At 39.4% G+C, this 25,448-nt stretch overlaps 1 protein-coding gene across 2 annotated transcripts in view; it reads right to left on the minus strand.

The window, feature by feature from the left end:
* Nucleotides 1-8,469: 8,469 nt before the first annotated feature.
* LOC135480084 (uncharacterized) overlaps nt 8,470-25,448 on the minus strand; it is a 33,974-nt gene continuing 16,995 nt past the window's right edge. For both annotated transcript variants that reach the window (XM_064759838.1, XM_064759839.1), the window contains exon 3: nt 8,470-11,732. In XM_064759838.1, the coding sequence (XP_064615908.1) occupies nt 10,488-11,732 (1,245 nt within the window). In that variant the 3' untranslated portion in view covers nt 8,470-10,487. The remainder of the gene's footprint in view (nt 11,733-25,448) is intronic.

The following is a 25,448-nucleotide window of genomic DNA, read 5'->3' on the forward strand; positions in this document are numbered from 1 at the left end:
ATGCTGTCGCTCTGAATCCAGCTTATGCTTGCTTTCTCTCTGGCCGTTCATGGGAAGGTCTCCTGGCCAGCACGCAAGCGCGGCGCAGTGATCCAGGAGCCTCCCACCAATGCTGTCTCTCTGAATCCAGCTTATGCTCGCTTTCTCTCTGGCCGTTCATGGGAAGGTGTCCTGGTCAGCACACCAGCACGGCGCAGTGATCCAGGAGCCTCCCACCAATGCTGTCGCTCTGAATCCAGCTTATGCTCGCTTTCTCTCTGGCTGTTCATGGGAAGGTCTCCTGACCAGCACATCAGCGCGTCACAATGACCCAGGAGCCTACCACCAATGATGTTGCTCTGAATCCAGCTTATGCTGGCTTTCTCTCTGGCCGTTCATGGGAAGGTCTCCTGCCCACGCATCAGCACGGCGCAGTGATCCAGGAGCCTACCACCAATGCTGTCGCTCTGAATCCAGCTTATGCTTGCTTTCTCTCTGGCCGTTCATGGGAAGGTCTCCTGGCCAGCACGCAAGCGCGGCGCAGTGATCCAGGAGCCTCCCACCAATGCGGTTGCTCTGAATCCAGCTTATGCTCGCTTTCTCTCTGGCCGTTCATGGGAAGGTCTCCTGGTCAGCACGCCAGCACGGCGCAGTGATCCAGGAGCCTCCCACCAATGCTGTCTCTCTGAATCCAGCTTATGCTGGCTTTCTCTCTGGCTGTTCATGGGAAGGTCTCCTGGTCAGCACGCCAGCGCGGTGCAGTGATCCAGGAGCCTCCCACCAATGCTGTCTCTCTGAATCCAGCTTATGCTTGCTTTCTCTCTGGCCGTTCATGGGAAGGTCTCCTGGCCAGCACGCAAGCGCGGTGCAGTGATCCAGGAGCCTCCCACCAATGCTGTCTCTCTGAATCCAGCCTATGCTTGCTTTCTCTCTGGCCGTTCACGGGAAGGTCTCCTGACCAGCGCATCAGCGCGGCGCAGTGATCCAGGAGCCTACCACCAATGCTGTCGCTCTGAATCCAGCTTATGCTTGCTTTCTCTCTGGCCGTTCATGGGAAGGTCTCCTGGCCAGCACGCAAGCGCGGCGCAGTGATCCAGGAGCCTCCCACCAATGCTGTCGCTCTGAATCCAGCTTATGCTCGCTTTCTCTCTGGCCGTTCATGGGAAGGTCTCCTGGTCAGCACGCAAGCGCGGCGCAGTGATCCAGGAGCCTCCCACCAATGCTGTCTCTCTGAATCCAGCTTATGCTCGCTTTCTCTCTGGCCGTTCATGGGAAGGTCTCCTGGTCAGCACGCCAGCGCAGTGCAGTGATCCAGGAGCCTCCCACCAATGCTGTCTCTCTGAATCCAGCTTATGCTTGCTTTCTCTCTGGCCGTTCATGGGAAGGTCTCCTGGTCAGCACGCAAGCGCGGCGCAGTGATCCAGGAGCCTCCCACCAATGCGGTTGCTCTGAATCCAGCTTATGCTCGCTTTCTCTCTGGCCGTTCATGGGAAGGTCTCCTGGTCAGCACGCCAGCGCGGTGCAGTGATCCAGGAGCCTCCCACCAATGCTGTCGCTCTGAATCCAGCTTATGCTTGCTTTCTCTCTGGCCGTTCATGGGAAGGTCTCCTGGCCAGCACGCAAGCGCGGCGCAGTGATCCAGGAGCCTCCCACCAATGCTGTCTCTCTGAATCCAGCTTATGCTCGCTTTCTCTCTGGCCGTTCATGGGAAGGTCTCCTGGTCAGCACGCCAGCACGGCGCAGTGATCCAGGAGCCTCCCACCAATGCTGTCGCTCTGAATCCAGCTTATGCTCGCTTTCTCTCTGGCTGTTCATGGGAAGGTCTCCTGACCAGCACATCAGCGCGTCACAATGACCCAGGAGCCTACCACCAATGATGTTGCTCTGAATCCAGCTTATGCTGGCTTTCTCTCTGGCCGTTCATGGGAAGGTCTCCTGCCCACGCATCAGCACGGCGCAGTGATCCAGGAGCCTACCACCAATGCTGTCTCTCTGAATCCAGCTTATGCTGGCTTTCTCTCTGGCCGTTCATGGGAAGGTCTCCTGCCCACGCATCAGCACGGCGCAGTGACCCAGGAGCCTACCACCAATGCTGTCTCTCTGAATCCAGCTTATGCTGGCTTTCTCTCTGGCCGTTCATGGGAAGGTCTCCTGCCCACGCATCAGCGCGGCGCAGTGACCCAGGAGCCTACCACCAATGCTGTCGCTCTGAATCCAGCTTATGCTCGCTTTCTCTCTGGCCGTTCATGGGAAGATCTCCTGGTCAGCAAGCCAGTGCGGCGCAGTGATCCAGGAGCCTCCCACCAATGCTGTCGCTCTGAATCCAGCTTATGCTTGCTTTCTCTCTGGCCGTTCATGGGAAGGTCTCCTGGTCAGCAAGCCAGCGCGGCGCAGTGATCCAGGAGCCTCCCACCAATGCTGTCTCTCTGAATCCAGCTTATGCTTGCTTTCTCTCTGGCCGTTCATGGGAAGGTCTCCTGGTCAGCAAGCCAGCGCGGCGCAGTGATCCAGGAGCCTACCACCAATGCTGTCTCTCTGAATCCAGCTTATGCTGGCTTTCTCTCTGGCCGTTCATGGGAAGGTCTCCTGGTCAGCAAGCCAGTGCGGCGCAGTGATCCAGGAGCCTCCCACCAATGCTGTCGCTCTGAATCCAGCTTATGCTGGCTTTCTCTCTGGCCGTTCATGGGAAGGTCTCCTGGTCAGCACGCAAGCACGGCGCAGTGATCCAGGAGCCTCCCACCAATGCTGTCTCTCTGAATCCAGCTTATGCTGGCTTTCTCTCTGGCCGTTCATGGGAAGGTCTCCTGGTCAGCAAGCCAGCGCGGCGCAGTGATCCAGGAGCCTACCACCAATGCTATCGCTCTGAATCCAGCTTATGCTTGCTTTCTCTCTGGCCGTTCATGGGAAGGTCTCCTGGTCAGCAAGCCAGCGCGGCGCAGTGATCCAGGAGCCTACCACCAATGCTGTCTCTCTGAATCCAGCTTATGCTGGCTTTCTCTCTGGCCGTTCATGGGAAGGTCTCCTGACCAGCGCATCAGCGCGGCGCAGTGATCCAGGAGCCTACCACCAATGCTGTCTCTCTGAATCCAGCTTATGCTGGCTTTCTCTCTGGCCGTTCATGGGAAGGTCTCCTGACCAGCGCATCAGCACGGCGCAGTGATCCAGGAGCCTACCACCAATGCTGTCTCTCTGAATCCAGCTTATGCTCGCTTTCTCTCTGGCCGTTCATGGGAAGGTCTCCTGGTCAGCACGCCAGCGCAGTGCAGTGATCCAGGAGCCTACCACCAATGCTGTCTCTCTGAATCCAGCTTATGCTGGCTTTCTCTCTGGCCGTTCATGGGAAGGTCTCCTGGTCAGCAAGCCAGCGCGGCGCAGTGATCCAGGAGCCTCCCACCAATGCGGTTGCTCTGAATCCAGCTCATGCTAGCTTTCTGTCTGGCCACAAACGGGAAGGTCTGCCAGCAACCTGCAGATGGTCATCTGTTTCTTCCCACCAGACTACTGGCTGGCGTCCTACAAGTGAAATATTTTTGTACGGCATAAAACACCAGTCAAGTAAATATAATAAATAAACCCCAAACACCATCCACAGTAATAGTGGCATGCTCAACAAGAGATATAACAAATCAAACAAATACTCTGTTTTTCAAAGTGTAATTTTTGAAAGTTGAGAGAGCATATAGAAAAATAAGTTTTCTAAGCAACAAGAAATAAATCTATCCTTTGTACATAAATTATGGCAACTTAAAGTGTGTAATGTTAATAGGGTACTCCAGTTTAAACAACATCGCTGCAATGAAAGCACATTCTCCACAGACGACAACAAGTCATTTATGTACATCGGAAACGTAAAAGAGAACCAGCGTGATGTTCAGATAAATCTACAAGTAAATGTACATACAGAGGCTGATTGAATTGACAAGAGCAGAACAATTCAGGGGGCAAATTCGAACATGTCGATTTGCACTGTTTACACAGATTTTAAATACATATGTACATTTATAAACACAATTACAATTTGAAGACAAAAACAAAAATTTAAAATGAAAAAAAAGAAGTTTTAACAACCCTTAGCATCATCATGATCAAATTTCCACTGCATTGGGAGATTATGAGCCAAACATACTAGTAAAAGAGGCTATACCTGAGATTTCTGAAAGAAAACATCCACATTTGGTAGTAAAATTAATATGTCTATATTTACCCAGAATAGCTCAAACTATTGCCTTTTAGTAAAAAGACTCATCTGCACAATTAACAGTGCTAAAATGATACTAAAATTTTAAGAAGTTATAATGCAACCCACATGGGAATTTATTATTCATTTTGAACAGTGACATGCACAGATGAGGCTCATGCTCTCGGAAAGTTAATTATTTGGGCTGTTCCAAAACAACAGCAAAAAATTCAGTTGGATTTGCACTGGTCAATTTTTGGCCGGAAATCTTTGGTATAGCCCCTTTTTTCGATCTAGGACAAACCGATGTAACTGCATGGTTTGTATCAATAGTGCAAAACTGTAGCCCTATTTGTATGTTTATGTCACACAAGATTTGGCAAATGTCAAGCATTTTAGGTTAATCTTTGTGTCACCTTAAATTTCATTTTGGGGGCTTCCCTGTCCCAGTCGGTTTGCACGCTAGCACAGCGTTGTGACCCAGGAGCCTCTCATCAATGCAGTCACTGGGAGTTCCAGTCCAGCTCATGCTGGCGTCCTCTACAATCATATGTGGGAAGGTCTGCCAGCAATCTGCGGATGGTCGGGGGTTTCTGCCCGGTTTCCTCCCACCATATTGTTGGCCGCAGCCGTATAAGTGAAATATTCTTAAGTACGAAGTAAAACGCCAATCAGATAAATAAATAAATAAATTTTGTTTGACTTAAGCACTCAAATTTCTTTTAAAAGTCGGAAACTTTCATAAATACAAATAAAAACACCCTAAACTTGAGCTGAATCGTTTTTCAACTGTATACCAGCTTTAGTGGGAAATTTGGACTGTGAAAAACATGAAAAGCTTAAAATATCATGGATCGGACTAAATTAAAATGTGGACTTGCAGCTTTACTTTTATTCCATTTTTGAACTGTTTTGTGTTGGCTCGTTCGTAAAACACAAATTAAAACTGCTGTGACCTTACTTGTACCGGTTGGATATGACATTATAATCAAATAAAGCACATTCTATATGACAATAAACAATGAAGATGGTATGTTTCTTCTAAGTTAAAGCGCATTTAAGATTATGCTTAGTGATGAAATAGCTGGTCCACAGCCTATTATACACCTATGTTTTTATATACAACTTTTTCTTTGTAACACTTCTAAGCAATTTTCACACACACAAAAATGGCAAGAAAGCAGCAATTTATAAATTACCCCACATTGGCATACCTGTCTAACACACCTCCCATCCACACACCTGTATAATGTTTTATCTTTGTTATGCTTTTAATCACATATTTACATGTATACATTTATTTGCCAGTCTAGTTGTCAGACTTTAGAAAAATGATGCATTCTGCATGTATCTGTAACCATATCACCCATATGTAAAATATCACCTGAGGTACTTGTGACAGTACCCTTATTGACATTAATTGCGTAGCTGTGTATACCTCTTGTTCCGTAGACCTTAAGTGGCCTATCATCAAAAACAAAAACACTTCACTATTTTGCCAAAATAAAGGGTAAGACATGTAGTTTGTAAGAGATCCATGGCTCAGTAATTTAAATATTTATGGCTTGAATTTAAAATGAAAAACACTGCGAAAATGAAAATATTAACAAATATATGTATGCTATTTAGTCTACACACTGACAGAGGTTGGCGTCTTGTTATATTATATCATCACAATTGAAATGAAATAGGCTATAGTCTGTCTGACTGTATCTCTTTTGATCTATGCATGCTGGATTAAATTCAGGTATTGGTATGGCCATCAGCCATATGCTGGATACCTACCTACCTACCCCCTCCCCCCCCCCTCCTCCCCATCTCACAACAGCTATCCTCCACCCCGGAGACTGGAAAAACCAGTGAAATACAGAAAGATAGCTTCCCAGCCACTTCTGCTAGTATAGATCAATCAACACACCTTTGATCAGATCAGTACACCTGGTCGCTATGGCAACATATCAGTGGTGGATCATGGATAACTGACAATTCTCCAGCGACTAGCTTCAGCAAACAGATTGATAATCTTACAGCTGACGCATGATGGATGCATGACTGCTGTACAATGAAGGTCGTTTCCACATTTTGTACAGTGGTACATCTATACACGTACATAGGCGGTGAAAATGACAGCTGAGACTAATTAGAGTTTACACCTGTAACATAAAGTACCTGGGGCTGATTTCACCAAGCAATTTTTGTCTTTAATGAGAAATTCGAAACTTCAATATGTTACCCAACCTTTTTGCATACAATAGCATATTTCAGTGTGCTTTATGTACCTTTTTAATTTGATTTTGAAAACAAAACTACATTGGTTGGGTTGGCAAATTTCAGAGCCTTTCAAGTCTATACAGAACATTACTTCCTTTACAATTTGCTTGAACAAACATTTTGCAAAGCATGTGAAGAAGGTTGAAGAATCACAGCAGCCTTACAGGGTCAAACCGTCGCACGTACATTTACACTTATCATATAGCATATGTTATTAGTGTTCCCAATTTTAACTCCTCTAAATAAAATTTTAAACACAGACTTTATTGTCAAAACTAGCTCTCTGAATTCAGCAATTCACTGCCAGGCAAGACCTGTCAACTGCCTTCAGACTACAGAAATGGGGGCATTCAACAAAAGGTGGTAACAAAAGTCAAGAAGACTATATACTTCACACAAATCTCAACCCTGGCATGATCACAAATGGACAACATACAGGGATTCCCCTGGGTCACCTGCAAAGTTTTGCAGCTGGGATTTCGCCATATGTTACGGTGCCTCATATTTAATCATGAGGTACTGGCACATCCTAACACATGTGGTGACTGGTGCATCAATACAAAAGCAATCCATTTAATTTAGTACAATGTAATAAACCTACAAAGAACAAAACAATGACTTTTTAAGCTAAAGAATAATTTTGTATCTGCATGTTTGCATTCCACAAGCAATCTGCAGTATATAATAATGAGAATCACCATATTTCACCTTATGATGACCATATTTCACCTAACGATTACCATATTTCACCTAACGATTACCATATTTCACCTAACGATTACCATATTTCATGTGACACATTTTACTTGATTCTGATTGATTTATCCACCTTATGTGGTCACTGTTTTTTTTTTTCATCAGAAAAATGGAAAACTAAAAACAAACTTCAACACACCAAACTTTAGGTGATATACGGTAACTATTCAGAACTCATATTTCCTGTATTACCAGTGCACATCACATATTCTTCAATTCTTAAACCGGCGATGTTTAACTTGATGCAAAAGGACATGACATTAATTTACCTCATTAAATTGCATGAACAAGCCTGCAGATATTAGCCACATTTATGCAGTAATTATACCACAAAATTTGTTTTTACAATTATTATACATTAACCATCAAAACGGCTTTAGAAAATACTTCTCACACATCCATTCAGGTGTATCAAGTAGTGGTAAAGCTATACTGAGCCAAGCACTATTTAGGAAACATTCACGTTCATTATTATTCATTTCTGTCTTGCTTCATGTGATTTTATTATCTGTATGATGACCCAGGAGCCTCTCACCAATGCGGTCGCTGTGAGTTCAAGTCCAGCTCATGCTGGCTTCCTCTCCGGAAGTATGTGGGAAGGTCTGGCAGCAACCTGTGGATGGTCGAGGGTTTCCCCCGGGCTCTGCCCGGTTTCCTCCCACCATAATGCTGGCCGCTGTCGTATAAGTGAAATATTCTTGAGTACGGCGTAAAACATCAATCAAATAAATAAATAAATAAATTATCTGTATGTCTCCTACATGTACAAACTGTTATAAATTAATTGTTCCACCAAGACGTAGATAAAATACAGGAATATGGTAAATCACCTACAATCTCACGGAATTTTTCACCGATTGTAAGCTGTAGTACAGAAGGGTGATATACAGTTGTTGAAAATGATGCAAAAGTATACTTTTATGTTATTTACTGTCAATATATTCCAGGATATGTGTACATGCAGTTATTGTAACAAAACAATTTTTTGCGAAAATTATAAGTCATTTAATGGTGACAAACACAAATGGTATACAAACAACATGGTACCGAACATCTGCCGGTTTCCATGCCTCACCATTAATTGACGTGAGCTGTACACATTGTATTTGTGTATTTTTGTTGATAAGGTTACAACGTACACAGCCGTATGTGTAAGTGTGTACTTATACAGAGATCGAACAACCTTGTATTTAACATGCATGGACACTATGTCTTGTTCCACATATCCACGCGTACATGGTGTATTTCATATGCAGTAGTATACTACTCAATCATTTACAAATAATCCTACATGTATATAAATGTGTATATATACGTTTCACTTTCACGCACATAAATTAAAATGATGCATGCAAAAATATCTCAACAAACAGCTGAGAAAGCAAACCCACCCCAAAAACTGTGATTCAATTTGTTTTTCTTCGGAAGACCTGAGTCACACCGCAGGCCTATATACACATATACTCAGTAAGTATAAATACATTCACATCAGCTGTACCTGGGTGGGTATAGACTTTCACTTCAGAATAAATAGTTATAACGAAAATATATACATGCACACGAAGTGTACCAAGACTATGGAGAGTTCCAAACTTATTCATACTTAAATGTATGTGCATGCATTGTCCATATGTGGGGAGATGGTAAACAGTCCAATGAAAACATTTACAATCAAATGTATCCCTTTCTGTACACACTCCATTTTAAATTCAAACTAAATTAATGTACCCTTCATAGTACTGTTGAATATATTCACACATTTAGTAATCATTTAGTGTACATTTTGCAGACAAAAATTAAAAACATTTTAAATGCTTGTAGTACATTTTCTCAACATTTTCAACAATGTGTATAATTATATGTACAATCCTACAGCTCTGAGATCCTTCGGCTGTCAATTTTCTCAACTTTGCTTTCATATTTCTGATACAAGTAGCTTATTACACTGGGAAGAATGACACCTGGGATACAATATGAGATACTGTATCTCACCTGGGATACAATATGAGACATTATGTCCCACCTGAGACACAAGAGGGGATAATATTGTATCCTTCCTGGGATACAGTAGGAGATAATGTACCCCAGATGAAACAGATCTCAGAACAAAATTCCAAAATATATCAGATAAATAATCTTGGCTGACTCTTTCATTAGGCTGTTTTCTTGTATTATGCATGTGAACAGGTAGCTTACATGTGAACCTTAACTGAGGTAAAAAATGAACTGATGCAATTAGCATGTGCCACTCCGACGGTGTTCAATTTAAAGCTGGCAGCTAACCATGCAGGTAGACAAGGCTACTTCATCATGCCAATAAGTTACTGGTTTATTGCAACACAATATTTGTTGTTACAAACATTTATGTAATCTGGTTTATTTTATAACAAAATCCACTTAAAACTTTTGATCACCTGTTGTTCACTTGTCATTTCCATTGTTTATTATTGTTAATGCTATTATTATTTCATTGGTATTTTTATGCTGTACTCAAGAATAGTTCACTTATACAACAACAACCAGGAGCATTATGGTGAGAGGAAACTAGGAGAGGCCCATGACCATATGGATTTTTTGCTCACAATTACTTAATTATTATATGACAATTTATAATGATCGTGTGAATCCAGCCTGTATCAATGATATCAGAACATTGTCTTGACACCTTAACAAGAAGCTGTATATATATGGCATGGTATCAATAAAGAAAAATGATCTTTTCCAGTTCAAAAACATAAACCAAATTCAAACTTATTGTCTTGTGACACAGATCCATTTATTACATCCATTATTCTGCTTATCAATTCTAAAGTAATATATTTATAGGCCATCATTCAAAATATCTTCATTGGAGATAACCCGACGGACCCTTCAAAAAGGGCTCTGAAGATTTATTGGTCTTTTGATGGAATTTTTTTTGTCTCTGTGTTATTTCTTTAAAATCCTTTTCATCAGCAAGAGTCAAAAAAAAAAAAAAAAACAAATCCCACTAACCACTACTCTTTCTGATAGTGATAGGTTGGGTTAACCCCAACAAAGAACTTTTTGAAGATGACCCAGGACCACTGTAGATGCACTGGACTGCATATACTCCAGGCAGAGTTAAACTGCTTCGCTGACAGTACCAGTGGTCATGACTGACAGATGACTGACAGGTAACATTATATGACAGCACAGAGAGATCGCAGTTACTTCCACTGAGATATACATACGTACTCTGCAGGAATGATGTACACAGGAACATTCAAGAGAGACTATAAAACACTGATTAGAGAAACTACTGAAACATCGCCCAGTTTACACATTACTTCTTTGTTTTCTCTTTGTCCAGGTGATGTTTCAAGGCTTCGTGATATTCCATATTTGTCGTCTGCGGCAGAGAAACGGAGCGTTTTTTCCGAAGCTTGCTGCCTTTGCGCTTCAGCATGGACTTGAACGTCTTAAAAGGGTTGGACTCACTGACGGGTGAAGACTTGCCTTCAGCTTGAGGACTCTTTTGGGAGTCTGATGAGTCAGATTTCAGTGACTCTTGCGATCCTGCAGACACACGAACGTCTGAACTTGACACCGAACGGATTCTGTCCATTAGCGACATTTTTTTGTGTCCCTGGTCAATGGCTGTGTCATCGACAGAGAGCATGTTACTATTTGGTGGAGAAGTAGAAGGGTTTACTTCCTGGAAGTTCTCCTTAAAACCATCATACAGTTCTCTGCTGTAATCAACGTTTTCGAAAGGTTGGAATTGCCCCCTGAGCGCTCTGTCTTCAAGGCCACGGTCAAATCCTCCCCTGTACAAATTTTCCACACCACTTTGCAAGTCACAGGTTTCACCATCCAATCCAGAATCAGCTGCCACGGGATACCCGGCGATACTTTTGCAGCGTTCTCGTCCGGTACGCCGCGGGTTGCTACGTCGACACACAACGTTTTCCTGACTTGAGGATAACTCTTCGGCTGTTTCCTCAAATATTGTGTTTTCAATGTTCCTCAGTTCCAGGTTACTTTTGTGTCGTCGCAGTCGATTCTTTACAGCAGTGAATCGGCTTACCGGCTTATGGACACTTTTGTCCTTTGCAGTGACCTTTGACGTCAGGTCAGAGGGCGGAGACATTTCCAGCGGGGCAGGTGACTTTGGCCCGATAACAGACGACGAATCATGGGCGCTTACAATTCCATTTTTATTCCTAAGAGCTTTCACATCGCCAAACGCTTGCATCAGTTTACTGTTAGTCAGGGCCAGTTCTTGAATCTGCACCTCTTGCTGCTGAATGATGCTATCTTTCTCCGCGAGCAATGACACAATGCGCTTCTGCTCCTTTCGCAGCTGACCTTCAAAAAAGAGTAACTGTGAAATTACCTCCCCTAGCTGCTGGTCTCTCTGCATCCCCTGTCTTTTCAGGTTTTGCTCGTTTCGTTCCACATGTGTTTTCCAGATAGAGATGAGCTGTTTGGTTCGGGTTTGCTGAAGTCGGAGATTTGATTGTGTCTTCTTCACCATTTCTTCTGTTTCCATCAGCTTCTTCTTTAACACTGTCACGTCCTCTTGAAGCTAAAATGATAAAATACAAAGTGACACTCAGATTAAAACCAGACCAAAGCCAAAATCGCAAAAAATGCTGTTTGCACAAAAAATCACTGATATATATATATTGTCTGTTGCCAGGCTGTCTGAAGACTAGCTACCTGCATGAAAGGAGTCACAGTAAAGAATGCTAAAAGAAAAGCAGCTTAAACTGGAAGGGCGGGGAAGGGGGGGGGGGATAAAACATGCCAATATTGTTTTCTTTCACAAAACGGCTTTACAGGCATATCGGCATTACTTTTAATTTAATTCAGAGAAAATTTTTAATGTCTCACAATATAACAGCAAAGAGACACTTCAAAGCCATAATATTCTATTTACTTCAAATTTCAAATAATTTTAAAAATAGATCATGCAAGCTGGTCCACTGTTGCTAAATACCTGAATGAAATGACTCACTAAGCAAAGATCTTCAGATTTGTCTAGTTGCAAACATATTCCCTCATCCATCGTAAAATTCAAATAGTTGCAATCAATATTCTCCTTCCTTATATTGCCACAAAAGTCATTCAGTACACATGCACTAAATACTCTTATGTCCCTCCAATGAATAAATAAGGGCAGCAATGAGGGTGAATTGTTCAAGTCTCAGCATTTAAAGCAGAGAACTGTCAAAACACCTGTCACAGTGAGAGGGGTTGCCAAGAGGGAGAGGGGTGAGGGTGGCATTATGAAAGTAAAAAAAATGTATGTTCTTAGAGGTGCAAAAACTATTAAAGTGCCACTGCTTTATAATAACATGTGCTGGATAATTCTATCCAATAAAACCTAATCAAAAGTGTTAAATCTGTGCCTGCTTATAATTAAGCCACAAAATAAACAGTGTCTCAGATTACACACAAGTTGTCATTAATATTGACCATTAAGGCCCACCCATCATGAGCCCCCATCATGATTTCTACCAATACTGACAGCTGTTACAATGGCCAATCAAATCCATTGTTGTATAAGCTTATCCTGAAATCTCTTTATTGCCCCTTTTCTATCAATAAAGGTCACAGGCTAATACAATTGTATGGTAGTTAAATCTACATATTGTACTCTAAGATTTCTTTTTGTCAGCCTGAGCTGTTTACTTATCTTTCTCTTAGCACTATTATCACCTTATCTCTCAGGTACCAGTGGGTGAAAAGGTGATAAGTGACTTTCCTTGGTGAGTAGTATTGAACACTATAGCTGACACTTCAGTTCAATATTTGTTGAAGAATTAACTTTCTTACATTAAAATAACCAACAGCAAAATACTTTGATCTGAATTATAAAAATTTTACACGAAGTCAGATCACCTTCACTTATATTATACCCAACATTGTTGGCAAATCTTGGTTAAATACATTGGTAATTAGACCTCATGCTGACACCCAGTTTTCCCCACACCTGTCAACATCAACAATGTTATATATTCACGATGAAATCTTGAGTACAATGTTAAAACACAAATTAAATAAATTAATGAATAAAATAATAAATATATATTTTTTAATAATTCCAACTCAAAGTATTTGCCATGGTTACCATAATGTAGAGCTGTTACAATGTATTTATTTGCTTGCTACATTTACTGTGCCTTTTGAGTTTTTCACACCTCTGCATTTACTCTGTCAAATACAGATAGGCATCTACAAATTCAGGTGTCTACATACATGCAGTCAGTGTATCCCCAGGGTGTATATATATAGATGACTGCTCACAATTCACCGAAAAATCTCTCAAAAAGACCATTTGTTTTGTTTTAAATTTTCACAATAACAGGTAGATTCCTTTAGCCATGCCCAGGTGACAGTGATAACTGGTACATGTACACCCACTAGCTCAGTGTTATTTAAATGTTAATTAAATGAAAGACTGTTGTCATGATAACAAAATGAACAAGTCCAGTCCCATCGCTGACAAAGGAATGTTGGCTATAATAAATCTAACTGAATGCATACAAAGTTGCAACACACTGTTACCAGTACATATCAAAGCTGAGTGCCTTCATAATTTGCACAAATTGTTGCTAGCAGCGAACAAAGTACAAACTAGGTTGAGCCAACTGTAAACTTACATGTACAGCTTTCAGTTGCTCATATGGCTCTGCAGTACACAAATGTTTGTATGCGCGTCTTTTTAAATGTACACTTCAATTTCAAATGTCCCTTTGAATAATTTCAAAGTTTTAAAATGCAAACATTGATGATATCTTTTATACATGCTTACAAGCAGTATTTACACAAAATACATATGGATACACAAAAATACACAATGGTAAAAAGAATGAACAGTGTGTATGTGTGCAGCATATGTACATGTGCATGGCTTACCATGCACACAACCATTGGTGACAAAAAACACTAAGACATAAATCAGACAAATGTCAACAGATGAACAGCTTAATTAAGATTGCCGAGGTATTCATCCAGGTCGCAGGAGCGTAAGAAATGACCTGCGGAAGGAAGGGTCAATGCTCTGAGGCTGCAATATGCCTTGTGGCTATCAAATACCTATAGACGTCAGTCATGGAATACTGTATTTCACCTGAACTTTACCTTTTTTCAAGTGACACATTTTGATTGACTCTGATCGATTCGTCCACCTTATAGGACCACTTAAGAAAACTTCGTGAAAACTTTGTTGGCATCAAAAGAATCATTTTAAGGCCTTTATATGCTTCTCAAAGAGCATTTTCACTCACCAAAGTTTAGATTAAATACATTACAGTTATTTATATATTTATTTATTTGATTGGTGTTTTACGCTGCACTCAAGAATATTTCACTTACACGACGGCAGCCAGCATTATGGTGGGAAAAAAACTGGGCAGAGCCCGCGGAAAACCCACAACCATCCACAGGTTGCTGACAGACCTTTCTACTTACGATACACTGTAGTAACACAGTGCTTCCAATGAGGAGCTGTAGAGTTCAATCTAATGTCCGTCTCAATGCAAACAAAGGGAAAATGTCACAATTTCACGCCACTGATTCATCTACCCAATTCCACAACCTTTTCTCATATGAAAGACTAACTTGACACCAGATAGGACACCCCATCAATTCACACGATCGTAACACTTCATAAAACTGAGTCAGGTGTCACACCTATATTCTTTTCACAAAACACTCTGCATGGAGATTTACATTTGCACAGTGATAAGTATAAAAAAACATGTGTATGCCCTGATACTATATAGTTATAGGATAGGTTGGTTGTCTAACTGGGCCACCATGTCAGAGACAAAAGCCATTAGGCCCCCCTTTGTAAGTCATTGTACACAATCACATCTGTATTTATCGCATGTTGTTTTGTCTAGGATACTTAATTTACACAACACATGCTGATTTCTTTTTGTAAACATACACCGATCCTTTCTTATAGCACCACTACAGGTGGTGACACCTATGGAGCCACATTCTTGTAACCCAGTCTACTGTTTAAAGTGACTCAGGTGTTTATAGTACATTACAGGTAAATTCTCTGACCATGATACCTGTCTTAGTGAGACAGTCCCTTTACACAAACATAACCTTACCAAGAGGGATGAAGAGCAGGTGTTAGCCTGGCATGTCTTTAATCATTTACCTGCTACCGTAATTCACATAATGACCTTTAACCATTAAAACCAAAAGCTGGAGTACTTGGCTGACTGGTATCACTGGCAGCTGAAAAGGATTGGTGTTTAATTTAGCGGAATACTTTGGACAACCCTTTTGATTTTGCACAGCTGTCCATCAGTTTCAACACATTTATGTATGGATTATTCATTTATTCATTTGATTTGTGTTTTAAGCCCCAATCAAGAATATTTCACTTATACGACAACAGCCAGCATTATGGTGGGAGGAAACTGGGCAGAGCCCTGGAAAAATCCATGATCATCTGCAGGTTACTGGCAGGCCTTCACACATACTGTATGGCCGGAGAAGGAGCCAGCATGTAGATGGAATTATAACAAATGTAAAAAAGTTCCATCTACCATAATGCTGGCGTCCGACACTAAAAAAGGGCCATACCCTAAACTTTTTGGAGGGATATTTGAAAGAAGGTTGTTCTTGTTTTTTTAATTTTTCTCTCTTTCATTAGCCAGAACCTTTTTATTTATGATATTCTGTACATTTCTCATTTCTGTTGTCCATATTCAAGAATATTGTACATGTTGTAGATACACTGTAAGAAGATGACAAACAAATTTCCAATTCTGGTAAAATCTTCTTATAATTTAAGCCACAACTTGGAGTTCTTTAGAAAGAAGGCTGCATGAATTCTTGATCATTATACATTATTGTGCCTACTTTTTCTTTCCAGTACGTGTCACATTTTAGCTAACACAGATAAACATTTACTTGTCAATTTGACTAAGATATGGGTAGTCGGCCATGCAATTAAAATCTATGTGCGTCAAAAAATGTGCACACTGCAACACGTACTGGCCTTGAGATGAAATTACTGGCGAAATTTTGTAGATATATACAGGTCGTGGCTTGATGTCCTTCACCATTAAGGGGTAAATGGTTGGATAGAAATTTGGAAGATTTACCAGCCTTGACATTATATAGGGCAGAATTACTGCATTGGCTTTTGTCGAGTAATAGGTTTTGCCGTCTCCTATGAGAGTAGTCAAAGTGACTAATATAAGTTGGTCCAGGTAAAAAGGGAGATAGTTTGGCCGCTAGAAGGACAAAACGACAACATGCCATTTTGGTTCATAGTCCGTTTTGTAGCTGAAATTTTGAAGTTTGTTTATCGTGATTCATCAGGTAACCTAGTAGATTTAAAACTGTCTACTCATTTTTTAAACTCATACATACGGCCACACATTTGTGAAGAAAAAGTTGGAACTTTTTGGTTATTAACCTACCGTTGTTGTTGTTTCAAGTGTACTCTTTAACTGCTACACAAATGATAGATTGGCGATATATTCACAGAGTGCTAGTATACTTGTGTCCAAAACAATTAGTCGTAACACATTTTATACAAATACAAGGCACGAATACCATTGCACCAAGACAAATTATAGCCAAAACATTTTCACTTTTACAAAATTAATAGTAAATCATTAAGACCAGCCAGTTAGTCATTATGAGCTAATTGGTAAACCTCCATTTCCCGTCGTATACACCGCATTTACCTGTCTCGTTGTGAATAACATTTTCTGATTGGTGTTTACTCCTGATACTTGTCAGCAGTACTGGGCATATGCCCGTTATATTTTCCAATGGCCAGGTTTATTACATTCGCTCAAACATTATTGTTTACCTTTCCCTTATACAGGTGTAAAAGTTGAACGGTCACTGAAAAAAACTCAAAACTATGAGTTTTACTTATTTGAATAACTCGTTAAATTAAGCTGCCAGAATTAAGGAACAATAATAATATGAAAAATTTACATAAATTGCAAGCATGCAGCCGAAAGGGAATATATTCCTTTGGTAAGCTTCCAATTAATTTTTTTAACTAACTTGACATTGTCATCTACCTGGAAACCTCAAAAATAAGTTGGATATATGATTCATTTTCTAATTTAGATGTGAGAGTATCTCAAGCATGCACCCGGTCTTTGCGTACAGTGGAGACTTAATTGTTTAAACCGAACGAGGATTGCCTGATAGAGGTGTTTGTGGATGGCTTGGCTGTGTGTTAGGTAAAGTGTGTTATGGATGCTGTCAATCTTTCAGGTGCATTTTACTACATATTCAACATATCCCATCCAAAGGAGTTGAGCAAGACACTTTTATTTATCCAGACAGTAACCTTAAATATCCAAGACAAGACAAAGATATCACCTGAAGTATTGGTTTAACTAAAACAGTTAAATGCATTTTTAATTAGGCACGAACATGCAGCCAGGCTACCAGGGATTAGTGAACTGATGACAACATAACAAGTGTACGTGCATATTTTTTCTGTAAACCATGACTCACAGTTTTGAATACAGTTTAAGTCTGACAGAAAATTCTGAAGTTTGTCTGATTTATGCCATTCTTAATGGAAAAGAGAATTAAGCCTCACCAGATAGACAACTGACAATTGCATAACTAAAAATACTTTCATTTTGGTTTTTTTTTTGGTATGGGTTTCACACTTAAAATGCATTGAAATGTTTTATTTCTGAAAGCTGATCCTTTCTGAGCTAACTGCCTATATTTGGAAACTCTGTAGTCTTGCATAAAAAGAACTACTAAATGCTGAAGGCTGCTAAGGGTGGGGAAACGTATCTGAGATGATAGATTACTTAGATAATGGTCACAAATATGGCGATGTGAGTTCCACGTCACGAGGAGATGCATATACAACATAGAATGGATTCGAATATGTTTAACTCTTGTACTAGTATGCTTAGATTTCAGTTGTCTGTCTGATGAATCTTGGGACATTTTGTTCGCTTTCGCTTTCGCCTGAAAGCACGTTGATTACATACCCTATGTACATTTCATACGCTTTCTGAACTTGACATCCTGGACTTAGGCACTCTGACAAGGTGAAAACCATTTGACGATCGTAAAATCGTCGTCTCTGAGATAGAATTTTGACTATTTAATAACTTTGAAGAACTTGCATTGTTCAGTCTGACTATCTCCACCAACGAATAATTGGTCAATTTGATGAACTACTCTACTAGTATATTTGACTAACATTGATTAGTCAGTTTGATGAATTTATCCTGGGTCAGTTTGATGACTTCAAATTTGACTAACCAAAACCAAAGTTCATCCTTACCATGGATGTATAGTGGTCAGTGTGATTATCTTTAAATTGTCATCTGGGAGATAGAAATTTGACCACACTTAATTCGTCAATATGATTAAGAAACGTTTTTCAGTTCCGAACCATCAGTATAAATTGTGGTGGCATTATTAGAGTATTTACCATCCGTTAGAACAAGGAATGTTACCAATGTTTTTACAAGTAAGACTAAAGTTCCCCTGCAGATTAAATTCCTGGGTACCTTACCTCAACAAACATTCAGGCCTTAACCCCAAACAAAGGCCTGCTTAAGTCACACTCCATGATTTTACAGTACATCTTGTAAAAAGATACTAGCCACAAAAAATAAGACTCCAATTGTACATTCCTGGATATTAGAACGTGCGATTCTTCTTAGTTATGTAACATTCCCATTTTTTTTCAAAAACCTTGGTAATAGTTTGAATGGTTGGTTGTTTTTACTTTGTTTTTGGCTTTTTTGTTGGTTTTATTGGGGGACTCGTTTTTTAAAATGGGATTTTATTAGTTTATTAAAGTAGTCACAAAATTCTTTTTGTCACTTACACTTTTTACTTACTCCCAAAGTTTCTGGAATACAAAAGTTAAGGGCGCTATATATGTTAATGAATGTTACATAATCACAATTATTGTCCTCACCTACAGTGCATAACTGTCAGTAAACAAAAGCATATATCACTTCCCCCTTCTCCTTTCAGGGGCACTATCCAGAGATTTGCTTTGTCATAATAAATAAGGTACATAGGGCACAGCTTCAGTCAAACTGAATCTGATATTCCATATAATTTATAGATTAATTATTGCACTATTTTTTCTTTTTTTTTTCCAAACTGTCCTAAATCAATGGGCTTCAAGATAACCATGAGACAAATGGATATGAGAAACACCTTTACAATATTGTTACAAAATCACAGTTTAAACAATGAACAAAAACTGTAACATGATTTACGTATTTTGAACAAGTAATAAGTGGAGAACATTAAACATGTAAATTCAAAAATGTTTGTTTTCCAAAAGTGTAATTAAGACATGAAAGAAACACACATTCTCAAAAAGGTATACCTGGTAAGCATAAATAATTCAATCTGACTGGCTTTTTCAGCCAGAACCGCTTCAAGCTTTGATGTCAGAGGCAATTCAATCCACTGGTCAAACAGTTACCTGGCTTTATCAGAACACAGGTAATTGATGAGACCTTGTAAGCCTTTGATTTCACAGGTAACTCAGCTGATACTGTAATACAGACAGGTGAGTACTAAACTCAGGTAAAATGTACATGGTAGGGTGAAAGTAATCATAATTAAGTTCAGCTCTGTCAATGGCCATCAGAGTTACTAACAGTGCGCGTAATTAAGGCTTACAGGTGGGCCTGATTTGGCTGATTGACAAAGCTGTCAATCAAATTTCTACACATTTAACTATAGCCAAAATCAGAAAGCTGTGGACAAAGTACATGTCTATCATACCAAACCAGAACTTCAGCACAAACTCAGAGACATAACAAAATCGTTAATATTCTGTAAGACTTGAGAATATTTTTTGATTTGATATCAAGATTTAACTTATGAAGCACTATGGTACGTACTGGTGTAAGGAACTGAAACATGTATTTATTCATTTGTTTTGTTTGTTTCATTGTAGTTTTCGTGCCATCCTCCAGATGAATATTTCACTTCTGTTATGGTAATCTGTTTTATGGGTGGAGGTCTTTGGCAAGTCACAGACAAACTTTCCCACTTTTAAATGTGACAATTATGTGACACGTGGTCTTCAACAATTGCTGGACTGCACTAATGACCCCACTAACAGTGTCCACCACTTATAGTCACCAAGGCCCAACGACCTAAGATAAGAGCAGGGAATTGTACAAATTCCCTGTCCAAGACTGGGTTTGAACCCGTGTCTTGTTTGTGGATTGAAAGGCAAGCACCTTAACCACACGATCTAGGCCCACTTCCCCTAAAATTCTGTTTCCATAGTTTTCAGAGCACAAGAAGTGTCCCGGGAATTCCCAAGACTAAAAAAGTGACATAGGTACACGTATCAGACAGCATGATAGTTTAATGGAGAATGTCAGGTTTTATAATGCAACAGATACAATTGCATGTCAGTGTCACTTTACATCATTAATTATTCACAGCTGTGAAAATGAATGCAGTGTACATAAGGTCACTGTGTTACAAGGGGAACGATGAACACCCTGACCTTAAACCACATACCATGAGGAAATTGCTCCAACATGTCACCATGGTAACTAGCACATTCATGTTGAAATGATGGCGGCAATTATGTCAAGATATAATCATGATGATGAGAACAATGCGGGAATGCCATGACAATGTATTGTATGTTCACAGCTGTGTGCAATGCAAAGTAACATCGGGAAATTTGATCTCATATATAGGGCCATCATTACAAATATGTTCGTTGTGGGTAACCCGATCAACTCGCAAGAAGAAAAAATAAAGGGCCACGCTCTTAAGTTTTTACTGGGCGTTTGATAGAAATTTTAAAAAAATTTTCTCAATGTTAATTTCTTTAAAATTCATATACCTTTACCACAATCAAAAGAATAATTTCCCTATCAAGCGACCTTATATTTTCTTTTTGATATATGTAGGGTTGCTTTACCCCCATCAAAGAATTGTTTAATGATGGTGCATTCAGTGTTTTCTTGTCATGGCAGATCATTTCTGTCTTTTTAACAGTATCTGAATCATTTATTTATATATTCTTTGAATACATGGAAATTCAACTTTTTTTTCTCAAAAATAATTAAAACTTATCATTATTATTAAAAATGTAGTGGGAAATTAAGATAAATAATTGCCCATAATTAGACTAAATTTCCTGCCAAATAAGCCACGCAGTGCACCAGTTATCACTGTAACATTTCAGCTACGTACATCCAGTATATAAATGATGCTGTGCACCAGTTATCATTGTAACATTTCAGCTACGTACATCCAGTATATAAATGATGCTGTGCACCAGTTATCACTGTAACATTTCAGCTACGTACATCCAGTATATAAATGATGCTCCCTTTGAACCATATTCTCCTACTTAACACATCTACCCAGCCGTGCCAAATGGGAACTCAACTGGCTGAGGTTACATATATTAACTCTAGTGTAAGCACAAAATATCTACATGTCACTTAAGCCAATATTTGTGTTGTAGACTCAGCTTGTGACCTACAAACTAAGATGCATGCAGATGAATTTATATATATATATATATATATATATATATATATATATATATATATATATATAGACTATATAAACTATACAGGAAAGGTACATGGGTACATCTATGTGATATATTCATGGTACAATTAAGCCAGCCAAAGTGCCTGATGGATTTGCTTGGACAGGTAAAAGGTGGAGAAAACATAAAAATTACATTGTTCAGATGAAAGAGTGCAGAAGAAAGGTAGCTGCAAATGAGGTCTCTTTTTTTTTTACACTTTTAAGAGAAAAACATAATTTTTGTAATGTGGATATTTGTGACCACATCTGGGTATATATTGTCTTTGTCTAATAATGTTATAAAGCAGGATACAGTACCGCACTTTTAAACATTTCCAGGAAAGTAAGCAGCTTTTCAGATTAAATGGCCAATTTTCCACAATGGATACATTTAGGGTAAGCCATTAATTTTACAAAGACCTGAGTCAATTTGTTCCAACGATCAGTTTTAATGTGAACGACAACAGGAAGTACAACAGTGGTATTCCAAAACATATATTCTCTCGTCACTAGACAGTGTCATATATGTCACTGCTATCCACTTAATACAGTAATCCTGATTAACTGAATACTGAGTGCAAAATGGTTTCATTTTTCTGAAATAACAACACTTACAGTTTTATAGTTCAAAAGTGTGCATGTAACAATTCAGATGACTGGTACCATAATCATTTATATGAATGTACATACTTTCAAAATACTCACTGATTCATGATTTCTGTTCTCCATATTGTACCTGCAGGAAGTATGTACATGTACATGTACTGAAAATCTTCAACCATTTCAACCGCTAAAGCACTTCCTTTTCAGTGGAATTTATGCATACGATTATAATGAAAATCATGTTTAAAATGATTTGTTTGCGTCATTAAAGATATAAGCTTCATGAAACTGTACGAATTATTTCTCTTCACCCCATAGTTCTGTCAGAATGTTTCAAAACATCGCTTTGCAGAGGTGGTTGAAAAGGTTGAAGAGTTACAGTATGTTTATTCATGTCTGGTTTTTCGTGACCTGAGGCCAGATCTGCAGATCACTCACCTATAGGTTTATAAATTGCTCATGAAACCAGTGATACTGGCTACCTGAACCAAGGTACAAAACATTATAGCACCGGTATAAATTTTTCTCTTTGTTTTCTTTTTTTTTTCCATCCTAGCTATACAGCATTAATGAAGAAATATGCCAGAGGCAACCGATAAATCCTTACACTGTGACAATAGTTTAAGGCCACTGGGCCAAATCTGAGGGCTTTAAGTTGAGATATATCCCAAAACCTTAAAAGTAACATATTAAGGAGTGTTTTTTCTAAGCCAAATGCATATGAGTTAAGAAGATTTCCATTTATGAGCTTACAGATACAGGATCAACTGGACATAAAATATGCATCACTAATATACTAGAATGAAAGAATACAGAGATACATATCTAAGTCTTTCTTTAAAAAAAAAAGTTTCAACACTTGGTTAATTTGATCCAGTGATCTAGTACCTTAGAACTCCTTATACATCTGCACATATTCTGCACGAGTGGAAGGGAGAGAGAGAATGCTAAAAGGGAGGGACATAGATCTATATCACAATTCCTGAATTTTTGGACTCGGCAAGAAAAATGCAGACCAGACTACACATCAATCATAGCACAACCTGGTAATTTTAAAGATTTTTCTGTTCTCTAATTAGTGCTGATTATTTAAAGAAAAGATGGTCATTAATTCAAGCCTTAATAGCTGGTAAATCACTATCTATGCATGACCAAAATTCACCAAGCATATCAGTACACTACTCCAGGACGTCTGTCAGTTAGCTTAGGTTTAGAGTGTTAGTCCCTATAAGTTTGTAAGATTTTCATTGGACAGACAGTAGATGTCTGAATTTGTATATATCAGAAGATGAAAAGATATGAAAAGTAACATATTAAGGAGTGTTTTTTCTAAGCCAAATGCATATGAGTTAAGAAGATTTCCATTTATGAGCTTACAGATACAGGATCAACTGGACATAAAATATGCATCACTAATATACTAGAATGAAAGAATACAGAGATACATATCTAAGTCTTTCTTTAAAAAAAAAAGTTTCAACACTTGGTTAATTTGATCCAGTGATCTAGTACCTTAGAACTCCTTATACATCTGCACATATTCTGCACGAGTGGAAGGGAGAGAGAGAATGCTAAAAGGGAGGGACATAGATCTATATCACAATTCCTGAATTTTTGGACTCGGCAAGAAAAATGCAGACCAGACTACACATCAATCATAGCACAACCTGGTAATTTTAAAGATTTTTCTGTTCTCTAATTAGTGCTGATTATTTAAAGAAAAGATGGTCATTAATTCAAGCCTTAATAGCTGGTAAATCACTATCTATGCATGACCAAAATTCACCAAGCATATCAGTACACTACTCCAGGACGTCTGTCAGTTAGCTTAGGTTTAGAGTGTTAGTCCCTATAAGTTTGTAAGATTTTCATTGGACAGACAGTAGATGTCTGAATTTGTATATATCAGAAGATGAAAAGATGAAAAATAAATATACCTACTGGCTGGGTGATATCTAGAGTCACTTTGGTTCTGGAAAATGTTTGGGCTGCCCAAACTAAACAAGCTATATACAGAAACTAACAAGTACATGTAAATTAAACAAATATATGAATCAGAACCTTAGTTTTACCAGATAGATGGCCCTGGTAGGCTAGCAGTTAACACATCCATGTCCTACATGTCTTTGTGGATCTAATTATATACACACATGTACGTTTCTAAATGGTACAATACCCACGAAGCACACGGCAATATGTTTGTACATGTGTGAATGCTAATTGTAAATCTTCAACTTTTTTTTACCACTAAAGACACTTTTTTCAGTGGAATGTATGCCTACAATTATGAAAATCATGCTAAAAATGATTTAACAATTGTTTTGGTCATTAAAGATACAAGCTTAACAAGACTGCATATGCAAATAATTTCTCTACAGTACTCCATAGTTCTTTCAGAATATTTCAAAATATTGGTTCCATAGGTGGCAGTGATACCAAATTAATTAAAACTACAGTAGGCCTACGCTAAAATCGTTATTTTAAATTTAAACAGTAATTCTATTTTAACAAAAAAACATATACTGCAGAGAGTGGTTGGGGCAATTTTAACATGTGCGTTAACTGACTTATCATTCAGCATCGCAGCCCACGTCGTGATCTGAGCAAATCCACATTGACTGGTCACTGATTAGAATGACGATAACACTACATGGTCAATGCAAAACTTCATTACGGCCATCTGTAGATTCACCCGCTCCGACTGTTCAGGGGGGTGTCTCAGCATCTTTGACACACCCAGTTCTGACAAAATTAACATAGGACAGATAGAGAAAATAGGAGAAAATTGGAAGTGAGACAGGCTGATTTCAAATTCTGGTTTAAAATCTATGGGCTTGATGACAATAAGCAGTCAACGAGACTGGTGGGACCGCAGTCAATGAGACTGGTGGGACCGCAGTCAATGAGACTCATGGGACCGCAGTCAATGAGACTGGTGGGACCGCAGTCAATGAGACTCATGGGACCGCAGTCAATGAGACTCGTGGGACCACAGTCAACGAGATTCGTGGAACTGCAGTCAATGAGACTGGTGGGACCGCAGTCAACGAGACTCATGGGACCGCAGTCAACGAGACTCATGGGGCCACAGTCAACGAGATTCGTGGAACTGCAGTCAATGAGA

Source organism: Liolophura sinensis, chromosome 13, assembly GCF_032854445.1.
Source record: "Liolophura sinensis isolate JHLJ2023 chromosome 13, CUHK_Ljap_v2, whole genome shotgun sequence".
Taxonomy (NCBI): Eukaryota; Metazoa; Mollusca; class Polyplacophora; order Chitonida; family Chitonidae; genus Liolophura; species Liolophura sinensis.